Source organism: Colias eurytheme, chromosome 12 (genome assembly GCF_061535395.1).
Source record: "Colias eurytheme isolate Ceu_HAF_F1 chromosome 12, ilColEury1 Martin Lab GWU primary, whole genome shotgun sequence".
NCBI classification, from domain to species: domain Eukaryota; kingdom Metazoa; phylum Arthropoda; class Insecta; order Lepidoptera; family Pieridae; genus Colias; species Colias eurytheme.
In genome coordinates, this window is record NC_142991.1 from 9,972,089 (window position 1) to 9,992,120 (window position 20,032).

General features: G+C 33.6%; 1 protein-coding gene across 1 annotated transcript in view; it reads right to left on the reverse strand.

The window, feature by feature from the left end:
* The window catches only part of Prp16 (ATP-dependent RNA helicase l(1)G0007), a 165,994-nt gene that overhangs the window by 73,321 nt on the left and 72,641 nt on the right, over positions 1-20,032 (reverse strand). The window contains exons 12-16 of the mRNA XM_090108116.1: positions 9,836-10,015; positions 6,291-6,374; positions 5,677-5,827; positions 4,392-4,489; positions 1,682-1,909 (exon numbers count right to left, since the gene is read on the reverse strand). Of these exons, the coding sequence (XP_089964242.1) occupies positions 1,682-1,909; positions 4,392-4,489; positions 5,677-5,827; positions 6,291-6,374; positions 9,836-10,015 (741 nt within the window). The remainder of the gene's footprint in view (positions 1-1,681; positions 1,910-4,391; positions 4,490-5,676; positions 5,828-6,290; positions 6,375-9,835; positions 10,016-20,032) is intronic.

Below are 20,032 nucleotides of genomic sequence, written 5' to 3' on the forward strand. Positions count from 1 at the left end.
TAAGACTTACTTAAAATACAGATGAGTGCATTCTGCAGCTACCTGGACGTGGAGACTTACTTTAAACATTTATTAGTGCATTCTGCAGCTATAGGAACGTTGAGACTTACTTAAAATACAGATGAGTGCATTCTGCAGCTGCAGGAACGTGGAAACTTACTAAAAACATTAATTTGTGCATTCTGCAGCTACAGGAACGTTCAGACTTACTTAAAATACACATGAGTGCATTCTGCAGCTACAGGAACATTCAGACTTACTTTAAATACAGATGAGTGCATTCTGCAGCTACAGGAACGTGGAGACTTACTTTTAACATTAATAAGTGCATTCTGCAGCTATAGGAACGTTCAGACTTACTTTAAATACAGATGAGTGCATTCTGCAGCTACAGGAACGTGGAGACTTACTTTTAACATTAATTAGTGCATTCTGCAGCTATAGGAACGTTCAGACTTACTTTAAATACAGATGAGTGCATTCTGCAGCTACAGGAACGTGGGAACTTACTTAAAATACACATGAGTGCATTCTGCAGCTGCAGGAACGTGGAAACTAACTTAAAATGCAGATGAGTGCATTCTGCTGCTACAGGAACGTTCAGACTTACTTAAAATACAGATTAGTGCATTCTGCAGCTACAGGAACGTGGAGACTTACTTTAAACATTAATTAGTGCATTCTGCAGCTATAGGAACGTTCAGACTTACTTAAAATACAGATGAGTGCATTCTGCAGCTACAGGAACGTGGGAACTTACTTAAAATACACATGAGTGCATTCTGCACCTGCAGGAACGTGGAAACTAACTTAAAACATTAATTAGTGCATTCTGCAGCTACAGGAACGTGAAAACTTACTTAAAATGCAGATGAGTGCATTCTACAGGTACAGGAACGTTCAGACTTACATAAAATACAGATGTGTGCATTCTGAAGCTACAGGAACGTGGAGACTTACTTAAAATACACATGAGTGCATTCTGCAGCTGCAGGAACGTGGAAACTAACTTAAAACATTAATTAGTGCATTCTGCAGCTACAGGAACGTGAAAACTTACTTAAAATGCAGATGAGTGCATTCTGCAGCTATAGGAACGTTCAGACTTACTTAAAATACAGATGAGTGCATTCTACAGCTACAGGAACGTGAAAACTTACTAAAAATATTAATAAGTGCATTCTGCAGCTGCAGGAACGTGGAAACTTACTTTAAACATTAATTAGTGCATTCTGCAGCTACAGGAACGTTCAGACTTACTTTAAACATTAATTAGTGCATTCTGCAGCTGCAGGAACGTGGAAACTTACTTAAAACATTAATTTGTGCATTCTGCAGCTACAGGAACGTGGAAACTTACTTAAAACATTAATTTGTTCATTCTGCAGCTACAGGAACGTTCAGACTTACTTAAAATACAGATGAGTGCATTCTGCAGCTACAGGAACGTTTAGACTTACTTAAAATACAGATGAGTGCATTCTGCAGCTACAGGAACGTTCAGACTTACTTAAAACACAGATGAGTGCATTCTGCAGCTGTAGCTGCATCCTATTCAAACGTGCCAACGTGCCATCTTATTCAAAACATTGTTGAATGTGTTCTGCAGCTCCAGGAACGAAGGGTTATACTCTAAGTGCAGCCTATTGTATAGGCTTTACCCATAAAGCCACTATTCTACCTGTGGCGGTGGATCCATAAAGTGGAAAGCCAATAGATCTTCTACTCCAAGTGATTTCAGCAATAACACGGTGTTAGCGAGGTTAGTGCGTTGTATCTCAGGCACGGTGGCTGATAGCAGTTCGTGTGTGAATTGTCTCTGTGTATAGAGACAGAAGGCTTTCCCAGGACCGGTACGACCGGCACGACCGGCTCGTTGACGGGCATTTGCCTGACTTACTGGGTAGATCTGGAATCAGTTTGTGTAATAAGGTTAGTAATTTATTGAAATGAAATGAAATGAAATGAAATGATTTATTTGTATGAATTGTGGTTACAAAGCAAAGTTATAATAAATTTCACGTCCGCACAATTCGCCAACAATTGGCATACAAATATTTAAATTTTATAATTTAAACTAATTCACGTGAGTTATTATTTAAGCAATATATTATTTACATTAGATCATTTTACATTATAAATTATAATATAGCAATATGACAATTTGATTATTCCATTCTATTACATTATAATTGATTTCTTACGTCAATTTTGTCAAGCTAGGTTAACATTTTTATTGTTTCGGTAATTATAATCTAAAAAATTCGTTTAAGGAATATAAACAGTGATTAATAAGCCACGCTTTTAATTTTTTGTGCATTAAATTTTTTGGTAGTTCCCTTATATGTTTTGGTATATGGTTAAAAATCTTTACACACATTACACTTGCATTCTTTTGGTAGAGTGCTGAACGGCAGTTAGGCATCATTAAACGTGTGGGATCTCTTAGTCCCAGTATAGAGTGGTCTTTCATGCTTTTAAAAAGTTCACTATGTTTTTTGACAAATATACAAATTTCCAAAACGTATAATCCCGTGAGTGTTAAAAGATGGTGCTTTTTGAATAATGGTCGACAAGATTCTAAGGGACCAATATTGCACATAGCCCTTATGCACCTCTTCTGTGCCAAGAATACATTTGTCACGTCCGTCGAGTTGCCCCAGAATATAATTCCATACCGTATCACAGATGTAACGTATCCGTAATATGCGGTAAGCGCAGCATTAAAGGACACTGTTTTTCGTAGTCTTCTTAATGCGTAGACGAACTTATTTATTTTTCCGGTAATCATGTCACAATGTGCTTTCCAGTTGCAATTTTGATCTACATTTAACCCTAGGAACTTTATGTAATGTGTTTGTTCGATAGTATGGAATTTGTCCGTTACATTAAGAGGTGTATGTCGAGCTTTATAATTTGAAAATTGAATAAATTTTGTTTTAGTCATATTAGCCGATAGATTATTATCATTAAACCATGTCAATACTAATTCTAAATTTTTATTAATTGTCATGTTATAATTTATCTCTTTGTGATCGTCAGAATAAATTATTGAAATGTCATCTGCAAACAATATACACTTTTGGTCCATAATGTCAGGTAGGTCATTTATGTAAATTAAAAATAATAAAGGCCCCAATATGCTGCCCTGTGGCACACCGAAACTATTAGGTAAATAGGGGGACTTGTATGTAGTGAACTCTAGCTTGGTATTTATTTTATTTATTTCAACACTCTGTTGTCTCTGAAACAAATAATCATGAATCCATTCAAGAGCAGGACCTCTAATGCCATACTTCTCACATTTATATATAAGTAGTTTGTGGTCCACAAAGTCAAAAGCTTTTGACATGTCAAAGAAGATTGATGCAACAGGAATTTTATTATTAATGCATCTCGTTACTTCCTCAATTAAATAGAACGTAGCCAATGCAGTAGATTTATTTGCTTGAAACCCTGTTTGTTCTTTTTTAATTATACTATATTTGTTTAAAAAATTTATGAGTCTGGCACTCATAGCTTTTTCCAGAATTTTTGAAAAAATGGATATAAGTGTAATCGGGCGGTAATTTTTTATATCCGTTTTGCTGCCTTTTTTGTAGAATGGCTTAACAATAGATACTTTCAGGTTTTCAGGGAAGACGCCTTGCGAGAATGATTTATTAATTAAATTAGCCAATACATAAGAAATGCTGTGTTTACATTCTTTAAGTATGCTTGTATCTATTGAGTCATAACCTACAGCCTTTGTATTCCTAAGAGAATTTATGATTTTAATAATCTCTTGCTCTGTGCATGGTGAGAGAAATATGCTGCTATTTATTGAATTTATTTTATATTTGTAATTACTTGATTGATGAATGGAATTAGTTATTTTACTTGAATTATTATATGTCAAATTAGTAAAGAAATTATTAAATGTCATAGCAATTTCTAATGGATCTGTTATATCAACGTCATTGTGTGAGATTAGGTCAATACAGTTGCTATCAGACATATTATGCGTCCCTCTGTTCTTTATCAAGTCCCATGTAGCTTTTGTTTTGTTTTTGGAATTTAATATTAATCTATTATTTATTATTCTTTTTGAGCAGTCTATACAAGATCTCTGTAAGATATTCTGTATTTGGACGATTAAAAAGCGAATTAAACGTAAATTTTTGACTTGATGTTGACGAAAATAGGTTTGATATCAGTGTCGGATCCAGAGCACGCTATTTAGGACAATATTGATGAAAAATTGTTTTTAAAGTTTTCTAGTTCATTGTCACTTTGAGACATAAAAGAAGCTAAGAAATCGGGCAGAAGAAATATTGATTATTGAGCCACTACTTTGATTGATTTCTATCATGGTAGGATTTTTAATTATAAAAAAGGGGAAACAATATTACCTGTAGAGCGTCCATACCAATCCTTGGGTTGTAAACTTTCAATTTGCAGTAGCCGCAGTCGATTACATACATTATACCATCAACAGTTAGAGATGTTTCTGTATACAACAAAAAAGTGTTAGTCCATAGGCTTTTTTTTCCAAATTTTTACTATCTAAACTTAATATCGTATAGGAGAAAGTGTTTGTTTGTTTTTTTTTTTATTTTACGTCGTAACTAAGCGGTTTAATGATACATAAGGAGACTAGAGAGTGACATACAGAGCGAAAGCGTAAAACCGAGGAGTCCTGGTTTCGATTATCGGTGGAGACCAAAAAAAAATGTCGCGGTCTGGTAGGACACAAAAGGCTGATCACCTACTTGTCCGTAAAGAAAATCGATCATTGAAACAGATGTATGCATAATGCATCTGCCCCTTACCCCACTTGGGACTTCACTTACTTACTTTTAAACATTTAATTCACATGGTATTCCTTTAAAATAGATTACCAGATTACGTAGGATACCATCCGTGTGATATCAAATCAGTATTTGATCCTTCTTAAAAGTTCTAGAACCTTATTATACTATTATAATAAATATATCAAATCAAACAAGTTCATTGTCATGTCAGTGAGGTCGAAAACATCCCAAATAGGCTAGTTATCACTTGTTAACCAAATTGCTCGCTTATTCACACCGACAATCCGTTATATGATGGAAAGTTACTGGATTCATTGTAATCTTTTTATTTGGCTGTTATTTTTTATAATATTATGTTTGACTAGCATAAATCGTGGCTTTGCTCGCTTAGAACATAAATACAAATAACTTTTTCTTCCATTTCTGGTTAGAAATAAGGGAATTTATTCAGCTCCACATTTTCCTAATAGCCTGAGAAACTATATTTTATCTGAACATCAAAATTAGACCAGTCTTTCAGACTTTATTATTATATACTAGCAGTCCGCCCCGGCTTCGCCCGTGGTACATATTTCGCAATAAAAGGTAGCCTATGTCCTTTCTCGGGTATAAAAATATCTCCATACCAAATTTCATACAAATTGGTTCAGTAGTTTAGGCGTGATTGAGTAACAGACAGACAGACAGACAGAGTTACTTTTGCATTTATAATATTAGTATGGATTTATTGCTGCTAAATACAGTTACCCAAAAATGACAAAATGCTATCCCTTTGCAGTCCTAAAGACACCTATTTGCCTGTATTTTTGTTGCAATGTTTTCTTCCAAGCCACCTTATTAATTTATAATTAATATTCATTCATTCCTTCATTCAGATACATACCAGCAATATTAGTAGCCACAATACACTTCCTCTGCCCCGGCGGTGCTCGCTGGAAGATCTTCGCCTGCAAATCCGCGGGTAGTTGGGAATATATCGGCAGTACTGTGAGCGGTGGAGCTGTGTCTAGGTCGCCTAGTCTTTCCGTTAGCACCTGAAAATATGTATTTGAGTTTTTGTTGTAAACTAGCTGTGCTACGCGGTTTTACCCGCATTGCTCCGCTCCTGTCGGTCTTAGCGTGATGATATAATATCCTATAGCCTGCGTAAATAATTGGGCGATCTAACACCGAAAGAATTTTTCAAATCGGACCAGTAGTTCCTGAGATTAGCGCGTTCAAACAAACAAACTTTATAATATTAGTAAGTATAGTATAGATGTGATGTGGTATATCTGCTTTAGTTATGGTGTCAACAACTATAAGCACAGTAAAGAACTGTCCACTGTTAAGTAAATGATGAAATACAAAGATGTAGATTGTAGAGGTATTAGAAAAAAAAGGCTTTGAGTGAGTGTCCTTTATGCAACTAAGTAACAGCTTGCACAATATAATATCTTACATATTAAAAAAATTCGCTAATCATATAAATATGGCATACATTTTATTATTATTTACCTCACAAGTGACTTCAATGTCCTCTTGACCCGGCATGAAGATGAGGATATCACCTTCGTCAGGTTGCAGATGAATTTGAAGAGCCTTTGCAGAAAAAATATATTATTATCTAGCTACTTAGATTTTCTTATATATAGTCAGTTCTCAGTTACATACTTCTAATTTACTTGACTTATGTAAGTCGTTTTATTTTTAAGGGTAAACTCAAGTTTACCCTTAAAATTGAATTTTTATGTCTTCAAATACTAAGAATTCTGCAGTAGAGCTCTTGTGATTATTAGCAAGTATTGTTGTTGGTTTTGCAATATTATTTTTTATTTTTTGTTTGGAATTTATATTTTTTTATAATAAAGATCGAATATCCCTTATACGTTTTATTCTGTAAAAACAACCAACGATAACCATAAATTTAAAGTTTTAACTATCCAACCCAAAGCGACGGAAATGTCTCAATACTTTTTCAGAATAAAAAGAAATCCATTTCATAACAATCCCCACGAAAGGTCAAGACCACTGACCAGATATTACTCAACAAAATGACGGTTATTGTCGCCGTATGACCCCTCACAGTGACGTCAAAATGGAGTGGGACCAAGGTATGCGACCTTGAAATATGTATGTGAAAATATTTTATACCGTTTCTTTATTGGCCAATATTCGCAAATGTTTCAGAGATTTGGCCATGATTAGAGAATAATTTGTTCAATACTCTTTAGTTACTTTTTTGGCGAATGATAGGAAAATTATTAGGGAGTTTAAACATTGTGAGCTACTATACTATCAGTAAGCTTGGAAATAAAATATGCAAAAGGCTTTGTTTTTATTTAATAATATATGTATAGATAATAGTTCTGAATGTGTGATCTATTTTGACCTCAGAGAAGATTCTTGTCTTCACATCCACATATCTCTATTGCTATTTTTGCAGCGCGCATTTACTGGAGTGTGGCTTAAAGATCTTTACTGATTTCCAAATTTATTACGCTGCCTAGAAAGCTACCTGTCCTATCCATAACCTTTCTTTCTAGCCAGATATTCAAGGGAAATTATGTTGGTTCATTCACCTTGTACCTTATTAAAGCATTTTTCAACCACGTGTATTCGCACTCATATAAAGTAGTTATCATTTATACCATTTATACGTTTACCACGGCATTCTCAATGACCGCTATCGGGCTATTAGCTGATTGGTCACACCCACTCGGCTATATTAAACTTCTAATGTTCTATGTGCTAATAAAAAGTACACAGTATTGTATGATTGTATTTTCTAGTTGTTAAGTGTTTTTTTTCTTTTTTCTTATAGCTCTGAAAGATCTTAACAAACTAGTCTATCAATTTAAGAAAAAATGCAACAGAAAGTGCACTATTTTGGGAACTGCGATGTAACTGGTAATTGTTAAAAATATGATTCGAAAGTGCTTCTAAAAGAAGTTTATTTGAATAAATAAATGTTTGAGTTTGAGTTTGAACTCACATACACATGTTTAGATTTACGCGTAAAACTTATATAATATATCAAATAAAAACTAGGCTTTCCTCTCAGTTAGTGAATACATTGAAGGCATTTAAAAATCAAGTAGGTATCAGGTCAAATTCATAAGGTCTCCAGTACACACGTATTAATTTACCTCTGACGTGTTTAGTTCATAAAGCCGTGTTCATTAATTCGTGGTTATTGGATACGGAGTACATTTAATACAGACTACAAGGTCAATTCAATTATCACACCGGTCGATAGCCAATTTCTAGCTGATGTTTATTACCTAAAATGGCTTGATGACGAAGGTATAGAACCTGCGTGTCAATGGCCGAGTTTTCTAGAGGACTAATTGGTGGATTTTGAGCAAATTCCTGTTATTGCGAAAGCATTTTTTTGCGTTAATTGCGTGTTTTGAAGTCAATTTATCTTTTGGGAAAAGGTCCATTTTACTACGAATAACATTAGTTTAAAGCTTCGAAGTTGGAATATTCCAGATACGTGATTATTTTTTTGAGAAAATAAAGGCCAATATATTCGATACACAAGCTAGACAAATAGTGTGATTAATATTGCTAATATTTGTTAATATAGTGTATATCTGTCTGTCTCCATATGAAACAATATGTTCAAGTAAGTTCAGCAATTTTCACCTTTACATATAAAGTTTGTTTCCTTTTGAGACATATCTATAGGATTTAATATAGGAAATTGGCGATTACTTCCTAGACAATCTTTCACATACAGTTAAATCTTAAACGTTATACAATATAACTTAAATAAAAAACAAAACAAACCGCTTTAAATCGGTCACGTTTGCAGTTCATTGACATCGCATGAAATCGCAATGAAAATGCATACAATGTTATATACAAATATAATATCTATTGCATTTGCAATAGGTTATATAATAGCATACAGGTTAACGTATATATAATTGCGTCTATTTATAGATACTATTAGAACGGATGGTATCTAGTAGTGTTCAACTTAGATTGCGGTTTAGTTATACGGGTTAAAGTTAATATTACAAGTCCCTTATTATTTATTGCACTGATTTAGTGTAAAGTAAAAGGACCGCCTCCTTGGTACAGTGGTTGACGCATGAGCGTACAACCGAGGGGTCCTGGGTTCGATTCCCGATGGAGACGAAGAAAAAAAAATGTCTCGGTATGACAGGACACAGAAGGCTGATCACCTACTTGTCCCTAAAGAAAATCGATCAGTGAAACAGATGTATGGATAATGCATCTGCCCCTTACCCCACTAAGGGGACACGGGACTTCACAAAAAAAATGTGTTATGAGATTATTAAATATGTAAAGAAGGATCTTTTGCTTGATTTACTTCTGTTTATATTATCCTATAGGATAAAATAAAATCGCAAAAACATACGCTGCGCATGAGAACCTCCTTCGTTTTTAGGACGTCTATACCTATACTTAGTATTTTATTGTCTTCATAAATTACTTTTTTAAAAAGAAACAGTAATGATGTAGGTACGAAACATAGCAAGTTCTTAATATAGGTATTAAAGTTAATTTACATTGTTGTTTATTAATGATTCACTGTGTATCTACTGACGTGTTTAAAACCTGTAGCGTTTTGCATTTGCATTCTATTAAAGAATTTAACTTTATCGTTTTATGACCTCATATGCAAGTAGATTTAAATTTAACTTGATTCTACATAATGTCAATATGGGCTAGCAAGTATGTATTTAATTAGGTATGACAAAAGCAACGAAAGAAACAATTTTGAACCTATAAATATAAACGGGAATGCATAACGGCCCTCTCTTTTAAAGTCGAGCAAATCTTAAAACTTTTTGTCAAAAAAACGTAAATTATTTGTCACTAGCTGACCCGAAAAACGTTGTTCTGTCTTCTTGTCTCGCAAGTTGTCAAATCCGTAGCTGTTTCTTGACTTTGATTTTATAAGAACCTTCCCCTGGCAATAACGAACACATAAAAATAAGAATTATCGAAATCGGTCGAGCCGTTCACCCGTGATGTCGTGACCAAGGGAAACAGGGATTTATTTTTATATATAGAAGATTTGTTACCTGTTTAACAGCACCATCGACGTAATCCTCACAAACATTCTTCGCAAAGAACGTTTCCACGGGGAACGTGCGTCCGGGAATCTCGAACGTCGGCACGTTTCCGAAGAATGTTGCGAACTTACTGGAGTCCATTGTCGCTGACGTCACGATTAGTTTCAAGTCGGAGCGGCGGGCTACCACCTGGAATAAAATTTTATACATAAATATACATAGTTATTATAACAACATAAGAGAATAGGACAAAAGTATTTTGTAGTTTTTTAGAACTACGAAAGCGAATAATGAGAGGAGTTTTCAATTTGCAAGTCGAGATTTTCGAATGGGTGATATTTATTAAAGACTAGATAAAGCTCAAATATAATTGAAATATTTGCTGTTACAACATTTGCAACAAAATACCTGAAAGAATATTATTGTTGTGTTTGTTTGTTGGCAAGTTGTTCTCTACATTTAAAACTTTAGGTTTTAAATGTATTTATAGCAAAATGAATAAAATAAATTGTATCGGTCATTATTATTATAAATATGTAATCGTAATTGAAAAAAGTTAAGCAAATGTGTAGTTCTAACAAAACGAAATATCATGTTATTCTGTGTCGTCGTTACTAGGTTACGTTGTTGAATTTTGTTGAACTGTCAAATGTTGCCTATTAAAATGGCTCTACTATAAATCCAAAACTGTAAGGAAGGATTCACATTCCTCAAATCCACGTGTAACACGACTTATTAAGTTGCGTTATAATTGAATAATTACGTCGATTTCATAGTTCATTGGCATCGTATTCACACATAACAGTTTTTTTTTGTTTGTTTTGATCAGTTTAAAGTCTACAGTCGCTTTAGAAGGAATCGAATGTTCTACCTTTTCATAATGGAAAAACTCAAAAGTTACTGAACTGTCTCATATAATTTTAGGTTTTAATTCTGTTGACGCAGCAGTGTACAGACTGCTAACATAGCATGGGCGGAGTGAGCTGTTATTTTGATCGCCTTTCCTATTAGTATATCGATGATTGTTCATTATATTATAATAGTTTATCCATTTTATTAACAAAATATAAATCCTAATGGTGTCTGCTTCATCTAAATTGATGCTTGATTGTAATTTAAAACAGGTTATATATAAACAAATATATGCAGATTTGTATGTTTGTTTTGTCTCCATATATAAAGTCGTAGTTACACATCAGTCGTTAGAATAAAAAGATCGAATTAAGACCACCGGATCATCCGAACTCGTATGAACACTATGTATGTAAAGGTAATGATCCTACTACATACATAATGAGGGTAAAACAAATCGTATCATCGGATATCCTTGCAAAAAGCATCAGCAATTAGCTGAGTACTTACCCACTAAAAAGGAAAACTGGGAAGTGCATGGGATTGCAGTGTACACTGTACAGCCTTCCGGCACTCCCTTTTACAGTAAAGTTGTAGAGAACAGTTTAATATATCATTGCTTAACGTGGGAAGGTTTTAAGGTAAATATATAAAAAATGACTTTGTGATTTGCTTGTGATTACAATTGTTGTAAATTGCTCACTGATGTATTATATATCGAATAAGTCCAGTTTTAAAACTATAAATTTTTTTTAATTTTTATTTATATCAATCAAGAAATAAAAATTTTTTTGCCATGCACTTTGAGGATCATTGAATAAGACGCAGTTTTACACATTAGAAGATGAGGTATACAACATCATGTCGGAAAATAAATTCTTCGTTAGTTAGTTACTAACATTTTCAATAGTTTTTCGACTACGTCTTTTACTTAGGAGTGGCTTTATTATATTGTGTTCAACTTTTCTTAATGTTTGGATAACTATTTTTATTTATTGGAATTTTTCTTTTGACACAGTTGGACAAAAAAGCTTGAACCAATCGTCTAGTTAAATCATAGCATGAATCATATAACCCTTCAGTTATACCCTGATAATTGAGTTATTTTTGAAAGTACTAAGAAATCTAAATACTTTTTATTTACTCCTTATCCATTTATTTACGGAAATAGAATACACAAAAGTAATTGTCCATGTTTATATTACTTGTTCTTTGTATTATAGAGTCCTTGAAGAATAACAATAAAGTAATAATATAATGAAACTTTTTTCTAATGAACAAAAAGCATTTGGGAATTCTGTGTTGTTACCTGTTGCGGAAACCAGTGTAGATTATATTGTTAGTTAGGTAGTAGAATTTTTACGTCAACCTGACTATTACCAGAAGGGTGTGTTCGGTATTTATCTGATAGATTAGATATACATACTAGCTGCTCCGCGCGGTTTCACCCCCGTGGCGTCACTCCTATTGGCCGTAGCGTGATGATATATAGCCTATAGCCTTCCTCGATAAATGAGCTATCTAACACCGAAAGAATTTTTCAAATCGGACCAGTAGTTACCGAGATTAAACAAACAAACAAACTCTTAAGCTTTATAATATTAGTATAGATTAGATTAATATTTGTGAAAACATACTGTTGGCTAGTTTTACAACTTCTGGATATGTTCTGTTTTGCTTATCTCATAGATACCCTCATTTAATCTGTATTTTCATTGACACAACGTAATAACATTTTATTTGTTTGTTCACAAATTCTATTTTAAGTTTGCAGGTAAATTTCTTTAAAAAACCCCCCCTATATAGTTTTAGAAATAGTGATTAAGTAGGTACCTATATGCATATGTAGTTCGCTTCTACAAGGGTAAAAACGAAAAGATAAGACTATATTTCTATCTTTGTAATAAAGCTATGAATTTACTAAAATATTTTCCCGCCAATTCATCCATTTATAGAACATGACGTGTTTATTCCTAGCTGTTATGTCGACACTTAATATGGTGTTTAACTTTCACACGCTCGAAGAAAACCGCACGTAATTGCATTGGAAAAGCTGACATGACTGGACATATTATACACTAAGAGCGAGCGCGCACGAGCAACTTAGTTGCCCGGCAACTATTTTGTCTCTGTCGCTGTCTCCTCGCAAAGTTTTGAACGATGCGCTCACGAAAGCGACAGCAACGCAACTTTTTCTTTAAAATTTTCTGCATTTATCAACATGGATTTCGAAGAAACGGTTGTGGTCTGTGCTCTTGTCCCGCATAGTTCCCATTCCCGTGGGATTTCCGGGATAAAACCTATCTTATGTGTTAATCCAAGTTACCCTCTATATGTGTGCTAAATTTCATTGTAATCGGTTCAGTAGTTTATGCGTGAAAACTGAAAAACCTTTTTATAATATGTATTAGTATAGACTATAGATATGTAATCGTAATTGAAAAAAGTTAAGTAAATGTGCAGTTCCAACAAAACGAAATAACATATTTTTCTATGGCGTCGTTACTAGATTACGTTGCTGAATTTTGTTGAACTGTCAATGTTGCTTATTAAAATGGCTCTACTATACACAGAAAAACTACTAATAATAAAAATCATATTCCGATTCCATCATCAAATCAGCTCTATCTCATAATAATGTTTTATCGCTATCCAATTTACATGCGTATACAAAATTTCAGCTCAATCGGTTTCCTGGAAATGAATCAAAGTTACTTGCTATATTTCAATTAAGTCATCGAGACCAGACAAAAATGCTCATAAAATAAAAACTACTGGGCTTATCCGAATAAAATTTATGGGACCAATTCCACACCATTCCGCATCAAAAAAAAAAGAATCACGTAAACCGGTTCAGAAACCTCGGAGTAATCGGTGTACATACATAAAAAAATATACCGGCCGAATTGATAACCTCCTCCTTTTTGCGAAGTCGGTTAAAAACTACTGTGTACGAGAATAAATACGTTGACATAAATACGTACTATCGCTACGCTGGTTACGCGGCAACTGGCCGGAGGCCGCCGACCGGCAACATTTTTGTCGCCGTGCGCGCACTTGCATTGAAACCAATAGATAAGGCGACAGTTGCGTCGCGGGCTTGTCTCCGAACTCGCGGACAAAAAAGTCTCCCGGGTGTTGCGTCGCTACGTGCGCGCACGTTCATACTAGCCCATGGGCGGAGAGACAAAATAGTTGCGGAGACAAAATAGTTGCGGAGACAAAGTTGCTCGTGCGCGCTCGCTCTAATGCAGTTTATAACTCATTTCATCAATGTTAATGCGAATTCATGTAGTTATGATTTTTAATTTTTATAATATACTAGCGGTCCGCCCCGGCTTCGCCCGTGGTACATATGAAAAATAGATGTCGGCCGATTCTCAGACTTACCCGATATGCACAGAAAATTTCATGAGAATCGGTCCACCCGTTTCGGAGGAGTATGCAGACTAACATTGTGACACGAGAATTTTATATATAAGATTTTTTCAAATCAAATGGTGTGTTTTTGACAAAATTAATAAGAACGGGAATATAATTAAGTTTATAATTTTACTTTCATTATATTTGTCGGTTTGCAAAAATTCTAATACTGCAATTGCATTCTTAATAAATAAGTAAATACTTATTAAGTTTTATGCGATAAAACCAGAAAGCACAGTTTTTATACTACTTAGTTTTAAACAAAACTATCAACAATTCAACAATGATGCCTTATAGGTACTCCATATACTATCACATAAAACCCTGAACACTTCAAACTAGATCAGCCATTGAAAGAGTTCACACACATACACATTTCGAATACAATAGCACACACACACACAACCGTTTATCTCGCGCACCACACATTCCAATGTAACCGTAATACGAACCCAATCACCCAGAAAATTAGGTCGCATTTTCCATGGTACATCAATTTTCTAGCAATTTGCCAATATCGTTAAAATAATCAGTTCAACTTCAACGGAGAGGTTTTATGAGATATACTACATATTTTATGCTTTGGTTCATGAAAAACTGATTATTGTAATGAAAGTTTAAATTGAATTGCCCTGTATTACAAAGTCCAAAATTACCTTTTGAAATTTTAATTTTTATTATAAATATCTTCATTTCAGATGAAACTACATAAAACATCCAAATCTATTAAGCCGTTTTTCCTTAACATAGACAAACATAATTCATTTTATGTACAAGTGTTTTTTTTTATAGTAATCCACGGACTACGATGTGTCTATAATATAAGTCACCTCTATAAACATAATATTCAGTGATTAAGGTTAAATACGTTATAAATAACATACGATACAATAAAGTTAATATGAGTAGAGACAGGTGTATTATGTTGACCCAAATGTAAATTATAATCAAGCTTATAGAACTCATAAACAATGGTCGTCAAAAAATAATATCAAAGTTAAGATAATCAAATTCGTTGATAAATTTTGTCCTAATAAAATTATAAAGAGAAAGTTTGTGAGGATTTATATTTTTCAAAAAAAAAAATGGTTGTCTGTAAAGTCGGTTTACTGACGATAGTTGAACGTGACAACGCGAACGTTTAAGCTTCTTTGTCGCTCGTTCCACGCTCTCGCTTGCACTTCAAGCCTTAGATGGAACGCCTCAGAGCGAGGTAACGCCGCATGAGTCATGTTTTTTCGTGCGTGCAGGCGGCTCTATCGAATTATAAGACGTTGTCACGTCAAAAAAAAAACTACTTACTTGACGAATTGAAACTTTACAGTGTTACACTTATTAGGTCATACATTAGAATAACAGCTATAGAAATAGGTACCTACATACTTGATTTTGTTCGTGGGTTCGTCTGCACGTGAAACCGCGCGGCACAGCTAGTAAATTATACGTAATCTAGCTTATAGCACTTATAAACAAAGCTGGACAAAGAATAATATCAAAACTTAGGAAATCCAATTTTTGTTGAAGTTTATCTCTAGGGCTTCAAGAAACTTTTAATTGGGAAGATAAGTTTGAATACAAATTAATTTTTATTCTATTAGAGTTTTTTATTATAATTTGACTACTGGCAGCATTGTTGAGTATTAAACTTTTAAAGTTACGCTCTCTCTCTCTCTCCATCGTAAAATAATATAAATAAATAAAAAAGTAGATCACATTTGGCTGCAGAAAAAAAAAACGAATAAAAATCCTTAAGCGCCAGAGTCAACGTAGTGTTCATAACAATCAAAAAAAGAACACAAAAAATAAAAAATATAAACTGTGACGTCACGATCATAAAACAGCACATTGATTGGCTGACGAGCCCCCAGTCACGCGTGCATAGAATTTCGAGCTTGCTCAGATTTAAATTTAGAACCGCGCCCAGTAATTTTAAATAGAATTAATACAGGATTCGATATTTAAATTCTAATGGTTGTGCCAGAGTTTAAAACTGCCAAGAGTATAAAATTATAGCACATTACAGGTCGCGTTGTATGACATAAATTATAGTAAAAAATTGAATTAAAATCTGTCCGTTTAAAGTGGATCAACATTTACGCGAAAGGAGTCAGTTACATACAAACATACAGGCTAATAAAAGCGTATTAAATCTGATTCTAATATTATTGATGGATATGTATGTGCATATCGGATAAGGACGTTGATATACATAGACAACCTTATTATAAAGCCCGACTCAGGAATCAGAGACAGAAACCTCATCTATACGTAATAAACGATTTCTTCACAAGCATTTGAATTTTGATTCATCACTACATAGTATGAAACAAAGTCGCTTTTCTCTATGTCCCTTTGTATGCTTTAAAAGTACGCATCGGATTTTGATGCGGTTTTTAATAGATAGAGTGATCGAAGATTAATTATATTATATTAGGTTTTAGATACAGCGGGCGAAGCCGCGCGTTGATAGCTAGTTTATGTATTAATTGTCTTGATGACAATCTAAAACACTTTCAAATATCAGTGACCCCAATATTTAAATAAAACAACGGCATATAATCGAAAACGTAAACACTATAGATTATGACGTCACAGTCATAAATTGTCGCAGAATTGGCAGCCGAGCCTCCTGTTTGTAAAAAGTTGCTCAGATACCGATATAGAAAGCCCGCGTTTATTGTCTCTATTAGAAATTTAAATAACACGGTATATTTAATATTTTTAACCTTTGATAAAAGAGAATAATTTGTTAAATCGCATTAATTTTAGTTTATCGCTTTGCGCTATTACGAATTATTTTACATGTTAATTTTGGTTTCGAAAGAAACTAAAATTTACAATGTATATTTATTTATTTTACTTCTCACATTAAGTATTTGGAGTTGAAATCTTTATTACAAGTAGTACCTACTAATGTTTAAACTTTAAACATATTATGTTTGATAAAATATCCTCACATTAGGTATATATAAATAACTAGCAGTCCGCCCCGGCTTCGCCCGTGGTACATATTTACGTTTTCTCTACATAAAAACCATCCTCGTACTTCAAGGAATATAATAAAAAAAGAATTATCGAAATCGGTTTAGCCCTTCTCGAGTTATGCGCTTACCAACACATTTTGCGATTCATTTTTATATATAAGATAAATATGAATTGTTTATGTCACAATTTTAAAAGTAACTAAAAGAACTAATTAAATTTAAAATAAACTGTTATGATTGCAAGAAATAAAGTTATTTTTTTATTTATTTATTAGAAGATATCTATCACAATTTTCTCGACCAGGGTCCACAGGATAAGAAGATGACGTCAACGATTACGAAAATACTCTGAGTACGTGACATCAGCTTGGTTAAAAGATCACGAATTATAATTAATTTCCTATTTAATTACTTTAGCTTAATGTTTTTATAATTGTTAAAAACTAAGAAATATATAGAAAAATTAATATCCGATAATGAGGGACGATTATATATAAATTAACGAATTAAGGGAATTCCCTCCATTGACGTTGGTTCCTACTCAAAAATCAAAGACTTTTTCACTTTTTTAATGGAAACAGATGTATATAAGCGAACAATAGTTATTTTATCAACAGCAGTTGTATAAAACCATTTTGTGTTATGCCTATAAACCTCAAAAATTGAAAAAACACAAGTTCATTTACTAGCGTATTGAAAATCAATTCAGGAGAATTCGTGCCTCAATCATTATTATATAACGAGTCATTGAACTTTCCCGTAACAACAGGAAAATAATGAATTACCAAACATTTAAATACAATCGATTTATATTATACTAGAGGTCCGCCCCAGCTTCGCCCGTGGTACATATTTCGCAATAAAAGGTAGCCTATGTCCTTTCTCGGGTATCAAAATATCTCCATACCAAATTTCATGCAAATTGGTTCAGTAGTTTAGGCGTGATTAAGTAACAGACAGACAGACAGAGTTACTTTCGCATTTATAATATTAATATGGATTGGCTGCTAGTTAACTATTAATTCATATAGGTAAGTACAATACACGCAAGGATTGTGGTGTGTATAATATTCTTGTTGCATCGTGGTATTCCCAGATAATGCATGGTTACGATGGCTATTAAAAACTTTTCCTCATCGCATTATTTTTAAATATAATCTTTTATTAAAGCGCTATAGTACACAATAGTAGTTATTCCAAAAATTTGTTCAAGTCTATATATTTTACATACAGTGTGAATTTACAACTCAATCTCAAACCATCGTCAAATTTTAAGAATGTCTGTTTTAAAGCATTATTTTTCACATCGTTAATATAATGGTAACTTTCTATCAAAGCTCTACTTACTCCTAATAACATTGGATAGCCAACTAAGCAGTGGCTTACAAAAAAGGAATGCGCATCGACTGGCGTCAGTGATTCAGAGATGGCGTCACCAGACCCATATGGGGATAAATGGATGGACAGAGACGTGGTAATCACACGTATTTTATCCTGTCGATTAAAATACTATCTGCTTTTATTGGGTTAAGAAATGACTTGGTTATTAAGAGCCTAATGTTCTTCTAAAGATCATTTTTCGTAAGGTTAAATTAATTTATTCAACTGTTTCGATATTTCTTTTGATTTTAAGCGAACACAGGAATACGAAGCTTTAATAATATACGCAAGCATTACGCATAGAGAAGATAATATTTGTCACTGGTCTTGACCCAAAGTCAAATTTTGACTTTACCTGTTTATTTACAGCAGGAGGTAATAAAATAAAAAAAATCAGGGGTACAATTATTGGAAAAATATCTCTCAGACGCCCACCAGACGCCTGGTTACCTAACAAAGGGACATAACAATACAACAAAAGAATTTAGAGCGCGTTCGTCTCGCTCCAAAAACTACGCATAGGCGTTTCGTAAACACGCCGTAGACATTAGTGGAAAAACATCTATTTTCGTCGCTAAATATACAATTAATTAACTACCTATTCATTAACGTATTTTTAATTTCAAACAGTATAGTTTGTTCACGCCTAATATTATAAAGCAGAAGAGTTTGTTTGTTTGAACGCGCTAATCTAGGGAACTATTGGTCCGATTTGAAAAATTCTTTTGGGTGTTAGATAGCTCATTTATCAAGGAAGGCTATAGGTTATATATCATTACGCTAGGACCAACAGGAGCCACTGGGGTGAAACCGCGCGGAGCAGCTAGTATTGGATATTTTCGCTTTGTCGAGGTAATGAAACGTTTGTCTGTGATTTGTTCATCTAATAGTATTTCATTGTGTTTAATTCGTTTTCATTGTAAAGGGAATGCAATATCTTTCTTTCGTTAAATGTATTGATAAAGCTTATTTCCTTTTTCTTTGGCTAGAACACTAAGGGCCGATTTTTCAATGCTTGGATAAAACTTATCCGTCCAATAAAGTATTACACGATAATATTAAAATGTCACGTATACTGTCAAATACGGGCAATTAGAATACGTTTTTAAAATGGTAGTTTTATACATTATTCGACAAATAAGTTCTATGCAAGCATTGAAAAATCGGCCCTAAATTATCGAATGTCATCCCAAAACTGGGAACGTTTTTTTTTTAGTTTTTTTTTATTTAGTCTCCTTATGACTGTCATATCCACGATGTTATATCAACAGTAACATGCTGAAACGGCCGTTCATATCCAAATAATCAAAAAGGAAATCAGAAAGGAAGGACATATATTCCGCACATAAGCACATAGTGGAAACAAAGGAGAGGTCAATGAACCGATAAATCTTGCCAATTTGGCTTCAGAGCTTCATCTTTGTGACTTGGCGACGGGAGTCGTGTTGACTCATCCACGGGAGCCTTTTAATATTCAGCCATTGTTTTCATATCCGTAAAGCTTTGGATAAAATATATGGTGACGGAATTAAGATGTTTATGATACGCGACTATGGTTAAAAGAAAG